At 37.9% G+C, this 12,595-nt stretch overlaps 1 protein-coding gene across 8 annotated transcripts in view; it reads right to left on the minus strand.

Annotated features, from left to right (window-relative positions):
• Window positions 1-12,595, minus strand: part of Ptpn13 (protein tyrosine phosphatase, non-receptor type 13) — a 229,009-nt gene that overhangs the window by 40,880 nt on the left and 175,534 nt on the right. For 5 of the 8 annotated variants that reach the window (XM_023712954.1, XM_023712953.1, XM_023712958.1 and 2 more), the window contains 5 exons: window positions 7,578-7,667; window positions 7,172-7,279; window positions 6,870-7,001; window positions 1,766-2,226; window positions 689-835 (listed from right to left, as the gene is read on the minus strand). In XM_023712954.1, coding sequence (XP_023568722.1) covers window positions 689-835; window positions 1,766-2,226; window positions 6,870-7,001; window positions 7,172-7,279; window positions 7,578-7,667 — 938 coding nt within the window. The remainder of the gene's footprint in view (window positions 1-688; window positions 836-1,765; window positions 2,227-6,869; window positions 7,002-7,171; window positions 7,280-7,577; window positions 7,668-12,595) is intronic. The other 3 variants (XM_004629264.2, XM_023712960.1, XM_023712955.1) reach the window with 2 other exon arrangements.

The following is a 12,595-nucleotide window of genomic DNA, read 5'->3' on the forward strand; positions in this document are numbered from 1 at the left end:
ATGATTCTAAGATAATTTCATTGAATAGCCCATGCTCATATTTAAACTACCTTAAGGATATATATTTTTTTAATTTTTGATTTTAAACTATTAAACATATTTATATGATATATAATGCCTATGTTCTAAATTCCTCATACTCTAGGTTAAAGATGCACCATATTATTTTTATATGCATGTGAGAAACTATTAAGTATATAAAGCATGCACATTCATTTTATTTATTTTTTGTATTTTTGGGAAGGGTGTATAGGGTGTTCAGGGTTTCACTAGTAGATCAGATTCATAGTGATCTGCCTATTTACAGGCTCCCAAGAGCGGGGATTACAGGTGTGTGCCACCATGCCCAGGGGCTGGGCCGGCATAGCGGGTCCAGGGATCAAACCCCCAGGCCCTGTGCCTGCTTGCAGGCGCTTTAATCTGCTAAGCTATTTGGCCGCCTACACATCCACTTTATATTTTGCATGTTTTACATTCAGATTAAGCAAGCATGAAAGAGAGGAAAGGCAGTGTTTGTAATTTATTTTGAAACGGGAAAAAATGAACAGTCCATTTTAAAAAAAGCTTTAAGATAATGAATTTTAAAATTTTGTGAACATTTTACTAGTGCTGCATAGGAAGCAAAATAGTTCAACTAATAAGTTGGCATAATAGGCTGCTGGAAACGAGGAAGAGAAAATGTGAAAACCTTGTCAAACAGTACCGTGACACTTATCCCCAAGCTGTTCTCATTTTTAGCCAGTTCAACCTCAAAGACATCTCCAGGTTTAGGAGGTGATGAAGAAAAAGTTTTAAAATTCATTTTGTTGGATGTATTCACTGAAGAGGAAGATTCCTTAACAAAGAAAAAACAAAAAAAGGATTTGTTGTTAGGGTCAAAACGAAGTATTAGTGAAAGACAAATGTGATTTTTGGGAAAAAATTAAAAAGCAAAATATTGAGGGATAAAGTTAGAGAATATTAAAGAATAAGAGTTGGAATACTCTTCAAGGTATCACCTAGTCCAATGTATTCCTTTTCATTGCTGAGGAAATGCCCAGAGTTTAAAGTGTTTATTTGAGGTCAAACAGCAATATATGTATGATAGAGGGAAGCCTAGACCCCAGCTAGAATTTAGCTTCTCCATAATACTCATTTAATACATTTTATATGTACAAGTTTCTCAAATATTTTCATTTTCTTTAAAAATCTGTCTGTCCCTCAAGAGAGATTTGACTGGAACCTCTAGCGGACTTTAGTTTTGCTTTGTGCATATTTGCAAACTCCATATAAGCATAGGAATAACAACTAAGCCCTGTTTAGGTATACTGGTTTTTCAGTGAACAAAATGCCTAAGGTTTTTCTCTAAAGCTTTGTGAATGTGAGTTTACCTTTCTATTATTTCTAGGAGTTTTGTACTTTCATTGTTATTATGAGTATTCAAAGTTTTAGAAGAATTTAGGAGGTCATAAAGAGTAATTTAACTGCCTTTTCAGGAACAATTATTCAGATATTCAAGTTCTTTTCCCAACACATTAAATACAGAAGAGATGAACAACTGTAAGAAATCAGTTGTAATTTGAGTATAGTCGTTTCAGGGTTAGTGTCAGAGCTTCTATTTTCTCTACCAGTTAGGATTAAACGCAAGAGCTAGCAGTTAGTCGCAGAGGATATAACCACCTTTCCTTTCCAAAATCATGTACACAGCTTTTAGTCAATGATAGTACTCTGTGATGTATTTGCTGTTGTAAATGGAAAATATGAACAAACAAAAATTAAGCCATGCCTTTTTTGGTGTCTGGTGGTCTTGGATGCAGGAGTAAGTGACTTCTTCGGTGTCTGAATTTCCATGGTCAGAGTAATCTGCTACATCAGAAATGGCTGGCTTTCCAGATTTGCTTCGGTTACTGTTGGAGGAAGTCCTTTTTATCTCTGTGGCTTTGGAGATTACTGATGGGGATGGGCTGCCGTGCTGGGATTCCTGCCAGGCTCTGTCACCTAAATGGCTAGCAAAGAAACCATTGATCTGGCTTGGGGACAAGCTGGCACTCTCTGTCCTGGAGTCCTGAGAACTAAGGCTTCCTTCCCGCAGGCCCCCAGGCAGCATGCAGGAGCCTTCTGTGAGGTGCCTCAGGGCAGCCCGTGGCCAGGCGGGGTCCTCCAAAGAATCCACCATGATGTCTCGGGCGTAGAAAGGCTTCTTAGTATAGTTTTTCATCCCATTGGCAAAATGCACAGGAGAAGGCACTGTAAACCAAGGTTCAAGAAGAGAATGAACAAGTCAGTGCCACACATGCCCATGTTTACACTCATAAGAGGGCTCTGAAGATCACTAGGGAGTTTTACAGAGTAACATGGCAAAACACCTAACACAGGCTTTGGAACCATTGTAGGCCCCCCTGTAGACGGTGGTGTTTTCCTTGCTTCTCACTTAGGTTGTGCTTGACTATATCAAAATGTGTACTTTTTGAGACTGGGCATGGTAGCGCATGCCTGGAATCCCAGTACTGGGGAGGCTGAAAACAGGAGGGTCAGTATGAGTCTGAGCTGTGCAGTGAGATTCTGTACCAACACATTTTTAAAAAAAGTACACTATTTTTCTCTCTCCCTTTCCCTCTCTTTTCTTTCTCTTTTGAGCCTGGGTCCCATTGTGCATTTCAGGCTGGCTGTAAATTCACTACGTAGCCCAGGGGATCCTCCTGCTTCATCCTCCTGAGTGTTGGCATTACAGGCATGCACCATCATGGCTGCCTTAAAATGTGAGCCTTTTTTTTTGGGTGGGGGAGGAAGGATAGGGTCTCACTACGTGCTTTAGGCTGGCCTCAAGCTCATGGCAATCCTCTTGCCTCAGCCTCCTGAGTGTGTGCTGGGCTTACAGGCGTGTGCCACCACACCCAGCCACAATGTGTACCTTTTTTGTCTTAATTCTCCATCTCATTTCTATTCTCCAAGTCTCATTTCAAATCAATCTCCTGTGAAGATTGTCCTGACTCCACAGATGATTTCGCACATCCTTTGCACTGTCAACATTCTTGGTCCTTCCCCCTTACTCTCTCATTCTGTCCTGAGCTCCTGTCCTCTCTTTTTTTATTTTTTTTAATTTATTTTAATTTATTTTTATTTTTTTTTATTTTATTTATTTTTTATTTTTTTTACTGTCCTCTCTTTCTTCTCCTTTTGGTAAAGTGCTAGGGACTGAACCCAGGGCTTCACATGCACTAAGTAAGCACTTTACCAACGAATTGTATCTCCCGCCCTCATGTTCTTCACTTATGTAATAATTCTTGCACACTTGTTATTTTCCAGACAGCATTTATTGGACTCCAATAATCATCAAGGAGGGCAACTCTAAATTCCTTATACATAATTTTTCCCAGAGGCTACTTATAAAAACTTTATGAAGATAATAGCCACAAGAGACATGTGAAAAAGAATTAGAGATGTGAATATATGAGGGAAAAAAGTAAAAGCTTTATACAGCAAGTGTCAGCAAAGAAAAAGTTAAGCTAGTATGCATCACATAACTTTGGAGATTTGCAACAAAATGAAAAGAGCTGCTATGATTTCAGTGTGTCTCCCTAAGTTCATGTGTTAGAAACTTCATTCCAAATGCGTCAGCGCTGGAAGGTGGACTCATGGGGCTGCGTAGGGCACGAGTGGATTTCTGCCAGTCTTAGAGGCCTGATGCTGTGAGTTCACTGTCCCCTGCCCTCAGCTTTTCTCCATGTGATGGCTCAGCAAAAAGCCCTCACTGGATGTAGCCCCTTAGCCTGACTTCCCAGTCTCCAGAGCTTCTCCAGTAAACTTCTGTTCTTTATAAAATAACCATTCCATTCTTTATAAAGTAACCAGTCTAGAGTATTGTTATAGCAGCACAAGATGGACCAAGATAAAGCCCTTTTCTCTGATAAGCTGTATACAAGGAACAGCCTGGGATGCATATTGGTTATATTGGTTATTTTGTAGGTCCTTTGGAGTTGCATTTCCTTTTTTAAAATTTTATTTATTTATTTATTTATTTATTTGTTTGTGTGTGTGTGTGTGTGTGTGTGTGTGTGTGTGGCCAGCTCAGCCCACCAGGGGGCAGGGCTGGCCTGCATGTGGTGCTGGGGGATTGAACCGCGGTCCCTGTGCTTTGCTAAGCTTGTTCTAAGTAGGTGCTTTAGACCACTGAGCCATCTCACCAGCCCCTGGAGTTGCATTTCCTTTCAAGACACATGACAGAATAGCTACACAATGTAAGGTTAATCTCTTTCTAAAGAAATCATTTCACACAAATACACTTTTAAGTTATGTTTTAATTCTGTTGAGGTCAAAAAGAACAAACCAAACAACCACATGAGACTCTGCTGAGACAACCACCTACAGATTCTCATGCTGTGTAAAGCTCCTGTCACACAGGGTCAAGTCTTTGCACCTCTGACTCCCTGCTAACACAGGTGTAACTGAGAGTTTGGTTAGTTGTTCAATATTTGCTTCCTCTGATAAAGTATGATTCCATGAAGGCCACAGTATTGTGCCATTTACATTACACACAATAAATATTTGAACAACTCAAAGAATTTTCTATAAGCACCTCTTAAAAATTAAAATCTCTAAAATTAAAAATAAAATTAAAATCTTTTCTAGGGAATTTGGGGGTAAAAGAACTTATTCTGAATTTATATACCCTTTTAATAAAATAATGGTGAATCATGGAACCCAATGTTTTGTTTCTTGGAAAACAAAAAAGATTTTGGCTCCTTGAAACTCAGAGGTCTCAACTCCAACTGTAGCTTATTTCTTTGTGTGACCAGACTTCAGTAAGAATAGAAGACCTTTATGTTTTATGGGTAGTGGAAGTTTCTCCTATTTTCTACCCATTTATTGTGTATGTTCACACATAAAAACAACATACACATAATATTTAGGTTATAGAAGAAAACACAGTTAAAATGACATCTATAGAAAATTTAAGAAATTTTATCTCATATTATATGAAGTATTTTTAATCTTTTATCATAAACTCCTAAATGTATGACCAATATTCACTATCTAAAAGTTGTTTCTTAGCTTATTCTTCATTCTTTAAAGTATTGTCCACAAAACTGGGTCTCTCCTTGTCAAAGATTAAAATTAGATCCCTGTCTCTCACCCTATAAAAAAGCCAAATCAATTCAAAATTAATCAAAGATGTACATGTAAGACCTAAGATTCTGACAGGAGAAGCACCTCAAGTCACAGACATGAGCACATGCAAAAGCTTCCTGAACGTGATTTCAACATTACAGGAAATAATATCAAAAACCAGCAACTAGAACTAAAGTACAGTGAAAGTTTCTGCACAGCAAGGGAAACTATGAAGAGGTAAGAGATAGTCTATTGAATGTGAGAAAATCTTTGCTATTTTTCCAACAGAGAATTAGTAAGTAAAACTATATAAAGAGCCCAATCAATAAAGAGGCAAATGAATCAACACTGGGCAGCTGAAGACACCCAAACATTTACAGTGAGCACCTCATAGACTCTACCCACTGAGGCATGAGATATTCAGAGAACTGTGACCATTAATTAAGCTTTACTAAGATCTTTCCAACTAATGTTCCTTGCCTTTTTTCAAGCACTAAAATAAAAGGAGGCCCACTTCTTTTTTCCTGCATATGACCTTTTTGCCCTCTATCTGCCTGTACCCAGGGCACAATAAATTCCACACCATGCTGCCCTTTTTTTTTTTTGGTGGCTCGCTCAGTCCGCCCTGGGGGCGGGGCAAGCACAGCATGTAGTGCTGTGGATTGAACCATGGTCCCTGCACTTTGCCTAAGCAGGTGCTCTAGACTGCTGAGCTATCTCATCAGCCCCACAACCATGTTGCCTTTACACAAGCTTGGTGTCTTGACTCTGCTATGCCTTGCACTGCTCCCTACAGGAGCAAACTATAACTGGAAGAAAGGAAAGTGGAGAAAGAAGGTTGTCAGAGAAGACAATGGGGGATGGATATATGGCTCAGCTCACTGAGATATATCCCAGCCTTGTTTGGAGTGGGGTAGGTTCTCACTAATTCACTAATTTGCCGAGATTGGGCTTAAGCTTGTGATCCCTCTGCCTCAGCCTCCCAGAGTTTTGCATTATAGGTGTGTACCACCATGCCTGGCTTGTTAAAAATATATTGTGAGCATTGAAACCTAATATTTTGAAAAAAAAATTAAGAGATGATATATGATATAGCTGTAAAGTGACAATTATTTATTAACATAGGTAGATTACAGTCTTTTAAGTAATTTTAAGCAAAAGGCCTTCCCCAGGGCCCACCAAGCCCTATCAACAGCCCATGTTCTTCTATCAACCTGCAAAAAAAATCATTTAATTAATTAATTAATTTGATACAGGGTCTCTCTATGCAGCTTGAGCTCATAGTGGTCCTCCTGTCTCAGCTTCCCCAGTGCTGGGATTACAGGCATGTGCCACCACACCTGATTTTAGGGGCCAGCATTGGCATACAGTGGGCATGCAGATCGAACCCAGGTTCTTGTGCTTGTCAGGCAGTCACTTAGACTGCTAAGCTATCTCCGCAGCACCTTTATTTTAATTTTTATTCTGAGATAGGGTCTCTCTAATTTGTTCAGGCTGCCCTTGACTTTCCCCATTACCTGCGATTACAGACATGTACCATCACATTCAGCAAGTGACACTGTGTTCAATCAATTTATTTCCTGCATATGCTACTAAACAGAAACAAATAAGACAAAACTTGGAACATTAAAAAATGTGATATTGATACATAAAATTAAGGCAGTTAGAAGCACATATGTCAAACTACCAGAAAAGAGAAAAAGAGCTTATTTCTAATTTATGGGGTTGGGGTACTGAAGTGCTTATGAAAAGAACACATAACTAAGAAATAATCACATTACCTTTGGACATTTTTTCTTTTGGCTGAGAGATAACAAGTGTCACATCTTCAGGTGCATTCTGCAAAATTTCAACTGCAGCATGGTGGCTGACCCCCTCCAAACTCACACTATTCACAGATATCAAACGGTCTCCTGTAAAAACAGATAATCTTGCATTTCCAACAACAAAGCAAGATTCATGCCAAACCTGAGAAACCTGAGAAATGTCCTTATAATTGTTTGTCCTAGATTTCACTTTTGCCCTCTTTGCAAATTCATGCCTATTAGTCAGTACTTAGGAAGTTACCAAAACACAAAGTAACCTGGCTTTAAGCATCCATCCAAATCAGCTGGTCCTCCAGGAGTAATGGAACTGATAAATACCCCTAGATCCAGTCTTCCCATCTTCTCTCCACCAATAATTTGAAATCCTGTAAACATATTTTAAAAAAGATCTTTATGATACTGGTGCTTTCACAATGATTAGCCTTCTTGAGAAACAGAAATGTGGAGCTGGAGGGCAAACATGGTTAATGGGTAACACATCTGACATGGAACCATCTTTCTAATCTGCTGGAAGTATCTTTGGGATCTGGTGTTTTGGGTGGGGTGATATGTTGTAGGGGTGCAGCAAATAGGATCAGAAGGGGGCTGCTGCTTCAATGTGAACTCCATACCTTAGATTATTTTTCTTTTAATTCTCATAGATCTTCAAGAACAATGACTTACCTAAGCCATATTTTGAATCTTTTTTCAGATTCACCAAGGTGATCTCCCTTTCTGGTGAAGATACAATGCTCCATCTTTTGTGTAGCACATCTGTTAGGAATTCAAAATTTTGAAAGAAAATAAATATAATATGCTCAAGCATAAATAAAACTAATGGTCAAGCAATATAATTGTCAGTTTGCTCCAATTTAAGTATCAATAAATACCATTAATAGATTGTTCAGTCATTTTAAAAATATATTTGGCATTCATCAGTATTTTCTTTTTTTTAATGTATTTAGTACAGGGTCTACAGGGTTTCACTGCATAGATCGGACTCCTAGTGAGTCTCCTGTTTTCAGCCTTCCAAGCGCTGGGATAACAGGCACGTGCCACCAAGCTCAGTCTCAATCACCATCTCAGTGTGCCCTGGGGACGGGGCTGACCGTTCATCAGATTTCTAGCTTATAAAACAACTAATATCATATTTGTTCCCCATAGGTTATTCTCTTGGACATGATACATTTCAGTTACAAATGGGTGAATAAATTTCTAAAGAGTAAATGATTTGAACAGGCTTAGCCAACTAGCACAGAAAAGAGCTCTCTGCCTTCCACTTAGGTTTCCTGGCTTGAGGTGTTCGCATTATATTGCATTATATTGCATTTGACAAGTCCATACATTATGAATTTCTTTGTAACAAATGGTTACTAGAACAATACCTCAAGCCATACTTAGGAAATGCTTGCTAAATAAATTCAATGAATGTCAGCACCAGAATTAAAATTTTCCTTTTTTCTGATTTCCACTTAGTTTTAAGTAGGCTAATCATTCACAAATATGTTAACTAAACCAATAAATATGTTTAATTGCCATGTTATTCAAGTTCATCTATTTAGCAGTTCAAGTAAACACAGCTCTTCCTGTCAATTACAATTTGATAGTGCAAAATGGCCTGTGCATTAAGGTTGCAGTGAGTTCCACACATTTATAAACATATTTTTATAAAGTCAATCTTGAAATTCAGGGCTATGTAGTTCTCAAGCATTTTAAAACCTTGCAAAGTAGAGATTATGGCGTATCTAAAATACAAGCCTAAATTTCTTTAAACCTTTATATACATTCTTATTTTTATTTTTTATATTTAGTACAGGGTCTACAGGGTCTCACTACATAGATTGGACTTGTAGTAATTCTCCTGTTTTCAGCCTCCCAAAGAGCTGGGATTATAGGTTCATGCCACCATGCCCAGTCTCAATCGTCCTCTCAGTGCACCCTGGGGCTGGGGCTGGCACAGCAGGCTGGGGCTTGAACCCGGGCTGTTGCATCTGCCTAAACAGGTGCTTTAATCCACTCAGCTATTTGGCTGGCCCATATATACATTTTTTTTTTTTTTTTTTTTCTGAACCGGGGATTGAACTCAGGCCCTGGCAAGCGCATATTCTACTAAGCTATCTCCCTGGCTCCATATATACATTTTTGTAACAACCAAATTACTGCAAATACAGACCTTATGTCTTTGCCCAAGGGATGTAAAAGTTATACTTCATTTTCTAGAATACATTCTTTTGGTTTGAGAAAAATTAACTATCATTTCCTCTTGGGAGTGAATTATGTATCCTGAGCACCATATTAGTTATAAGTTTGTTAGCTCCTTAGAGTACATATACTACTAGTGAGCTGTTTCTTTTCTTTTCTTTCTTTTCTTTTTTTTTTTTTTTGGCAGAACTGGGGATTGAACGCAGGCCCTTGTGCTTGCCAGGGAACTGCTTATTCTTCTGAGCCATTTCTCTGACCCCTTGTGCTTGCCAGGGAACTGCTTATTCTTCTGAGCCATTTCTCTGACCCCTTGTGCTTGCCAGGGAACTGCTTATTCTTCTGAGCCATTTCTCTGACCCCCAGCTGTTTCTTTTTGAGAAAAAAAAATCAGGAAAGATAGTATTAATTTGTTATTTTTTAAATGATTTTATTAATGATACTACAAAAAAATCACTGGACAATTTTATGAAGAATCTTATACACTAGTCCTAAGCAAAAGCCTATTCATTACTTAAGGCCTAGCTTAATGAATATACCTAAGATATTTTTTTTTTTTGTTCTAAAATAAGCAATAGCCCTAGCTTTTAACTTTTGTTCAAATTAATAAAAATTATTAAAAAAATGAAATAAGAAGTGAGACCACATTAAGAATGGAAGTCAGCAAAGGGCTGAAGTGACCACATTGGTGAGGTAGGAAGATTCAAGATCAAATTGTACAATGATTAACTGATACTTGTTTTCCATTTCCCCTTTGCCTCAAGTTAGATTTAAGCACTTCAATGACATAGAATGTGGATATTTGGAAACTGATTAAATTCATTACATTATAGTATCTGGTAAGTGCAAATGCATGCATTTCCCAGAAAAGCAGATTCCCAGGCAATATAGATAGAATAAAATCCAACGAGGATTAGATCATTAGTGTACTAACCTTGATAGGTTTCTACCTTTGGCCAATAGCTTTAATATTCCTATGGAATATGTTTGAAGTTGAAAGTTAAAATGCCATGTTGTTTATTTTTATTTTCAACACAATGTGTTAAAGGTTATAACTCACCTAGCTAATAAAGTGTGTGTGTGTGTATTTTTCTCTCTTTTTTTCTATCTCCCCAGCCCTATTTTTCTCTTCTTAATCAAAAGGTAAGAGTCATCTGTATTCAAGGATTCACTACTGTGACTTCAAAATTCATTCACTCAATTATTCTACCCTTCACATTTAACTGTTCAACTCTCTTATGAATGTCTATCACTAAGCTCTTTGGGAAATAAAGGAAGCGATGCATATGAAAGCTGATGCACAGCAAATGTGAGGGAAAAAAAAGCAAAAAGCTAGCCCCTTCATCCTGTCAATCAAATGAGTGCATTACAAAGGCATCACATCTACAAGAATCCTAAAATGTGCTAAACGGGAGAGAGGCTTCTTCCTGTTGGAAGCAAAGGAGCTGTCAAAGAAGTAGGGCAGGGTTTACTAAGTGAACGGACAGATGGCGACAAAGGAGCAAGTAAGACACGGATGTGCCGTGCAAGACTGGAAGTCTTCACGGGAAATGTTTAGAGCAAGATTTGTTCTGACAATTCGATTAGGAAGGGGAACTCTGCTAGCCCACTTTTCTTTTTCAACAGAGACACTCTTCCTCCATGCCCTCAGCCTTGGTGACACATGAAGTGACTTGTCATTACAGGAAGTAGAAGACTTTGGTGCATGTTACTGAATAATACTGCAGATCTGCTTAATGTCTATCAACTTTTTACACTACAGATGTCCAAAATCATGAGATTGTACACAGCCCCAGTTAGATTTCGTGAAGTAATATTAGTGACAGACATGTGGCTCAATTAGTTGGGCTGCCCAGAAAGTGCATGGAGAAGTAAAAGATTTTTAAGGAAGGAAGGCAAGATTGAGTGGACTGAAAAGGTGGTTATATAATAAAAATCCTATTGCTCCTTGGCCTTTCGGCTAAGATCAAGGGTAGTATATAATAAAAATCCTGCATCAATCCAAAAATGTGTGTGTGGTACCCAGCACCTCACACAGGCTAGAGTCAACCTTCTCCACAACCTTTCTCCACACACAGCTCTGTGAACATCAGGCAACTCCATGCCATTGACTGGAAGGCTGCTGGTAGCAAATGCTCTTGCAGAGAGGGCAGCCGAGGCTTGGAGTAAACCCAACATTCTCTCTAGGGAAAAGACCTACCTCAAATCTTTGGGGTAACTGGCCAGCAGCACCACATTGGTATGAAAATAGAAAGGGGTAGTTTTCACTGTTGTATAATTTAAAATGTTATCTATTCTAGTGGTAAGAAGGAACATAATTAAAATTTTAGTCTTCTCTCTAAGTCAGCTCTTACTAAGTCAACTAGGACCACATACTATTTCAGGCCCATTTAAATCATCCACAGAAAAGACATGGGTTGAATAAACTTTTAATTCATAAATTTGGTTGACTATCTTTTGCATTTAGTTAACTCTCCTATTTGTTCAATGCTTTATGGGCACTTCAGACTTTGTTTTTAATTATAATTTTCAACTTTGCAGTATTCAAATTAAATTTTAGTGAGGAAAACTAGCATTTGAAATTATCATGGCCCTTGGTGTTTGACTAAAAAAGGCATATTTTAAAATAGTATTCTAATTGCTTAGCACTTCATTAAAAGAAAATAATAAGATTTAATATTGAAGATGTTTATTTCAATGTTTTGTGCCATGTTACTGTGTGCTAGAATAGTCTCTTTCATAGGAAGCCTTTTTTTTTTTTTTGTCAAGAGTCCTGCATTAGATACTATTAAATACTTGCAAATATTTCATGTTTTTGAATACTCCAGGAAATAACATGACAAGCTTAGCTAAAAGTTTCTTTGAAGCTGTTGTATAATACAGTAACACAAGAAATGGTAAAAATTAAATTCATATAATTCTTGGATAAATTTTACTTTTTAAATTTTTTTTATTCCCTTTTAAGACAATACTGAGAAGCATGTTTTTGGAAAAGTTTCACAACTTTTTTGTCTCAAAAACAAACAAGGGATTGGAATCCTTTCCATATCTGTTTCAAAGAGTAAGTTTAGAAGACTTCTCGACTTTTTTTTTTTTGGTCTTTTTGAGACAGGGTCTTACTACGCAGTTTAGGATGGCCTTGAACTCACTTTGGAGCCCAGGCTGGTTTCGAACTCATAGCAATAATTCTGCTTCAGTCTCCCAAGTGCTGGGATTACAGGCATGCGCCACCACGCCTGGCAGGACTTTTTTTTTCTTATGTTTCAAGTTTTATAGTCCTTAAGAATCTGTGGAAGCCACAAAAGGTAAGATCGAACTTGATATATTCATTCCTGAAGTGATAGTTCTTGATTATGTGATGTTCATTTACAACTGTCATCTAATTAAGCCAGCAGGAAGAACACTCAAATAAAAATGAGAAGCTCTACACTTGACTCATGGAAGAGTAACTTAACTTCCTGACCCTTTGTTGCTATAGTTGGAAATTATGTTTGCCATGCTCT

This window comes from Octodon degus, unplaced genomic scaffold, assembly GCF_000260255.1.
Source record: "Octodon degus isolate 3935 unplaced genomic scaffold, OctDeg1.0 scaffold00028, whole genome shotgun sequence".
NCBI lineage: Eukaryota > Metazoa > Chordata > Mammalia > Rodentia > Octodontidae > Octodon > Octodon degus.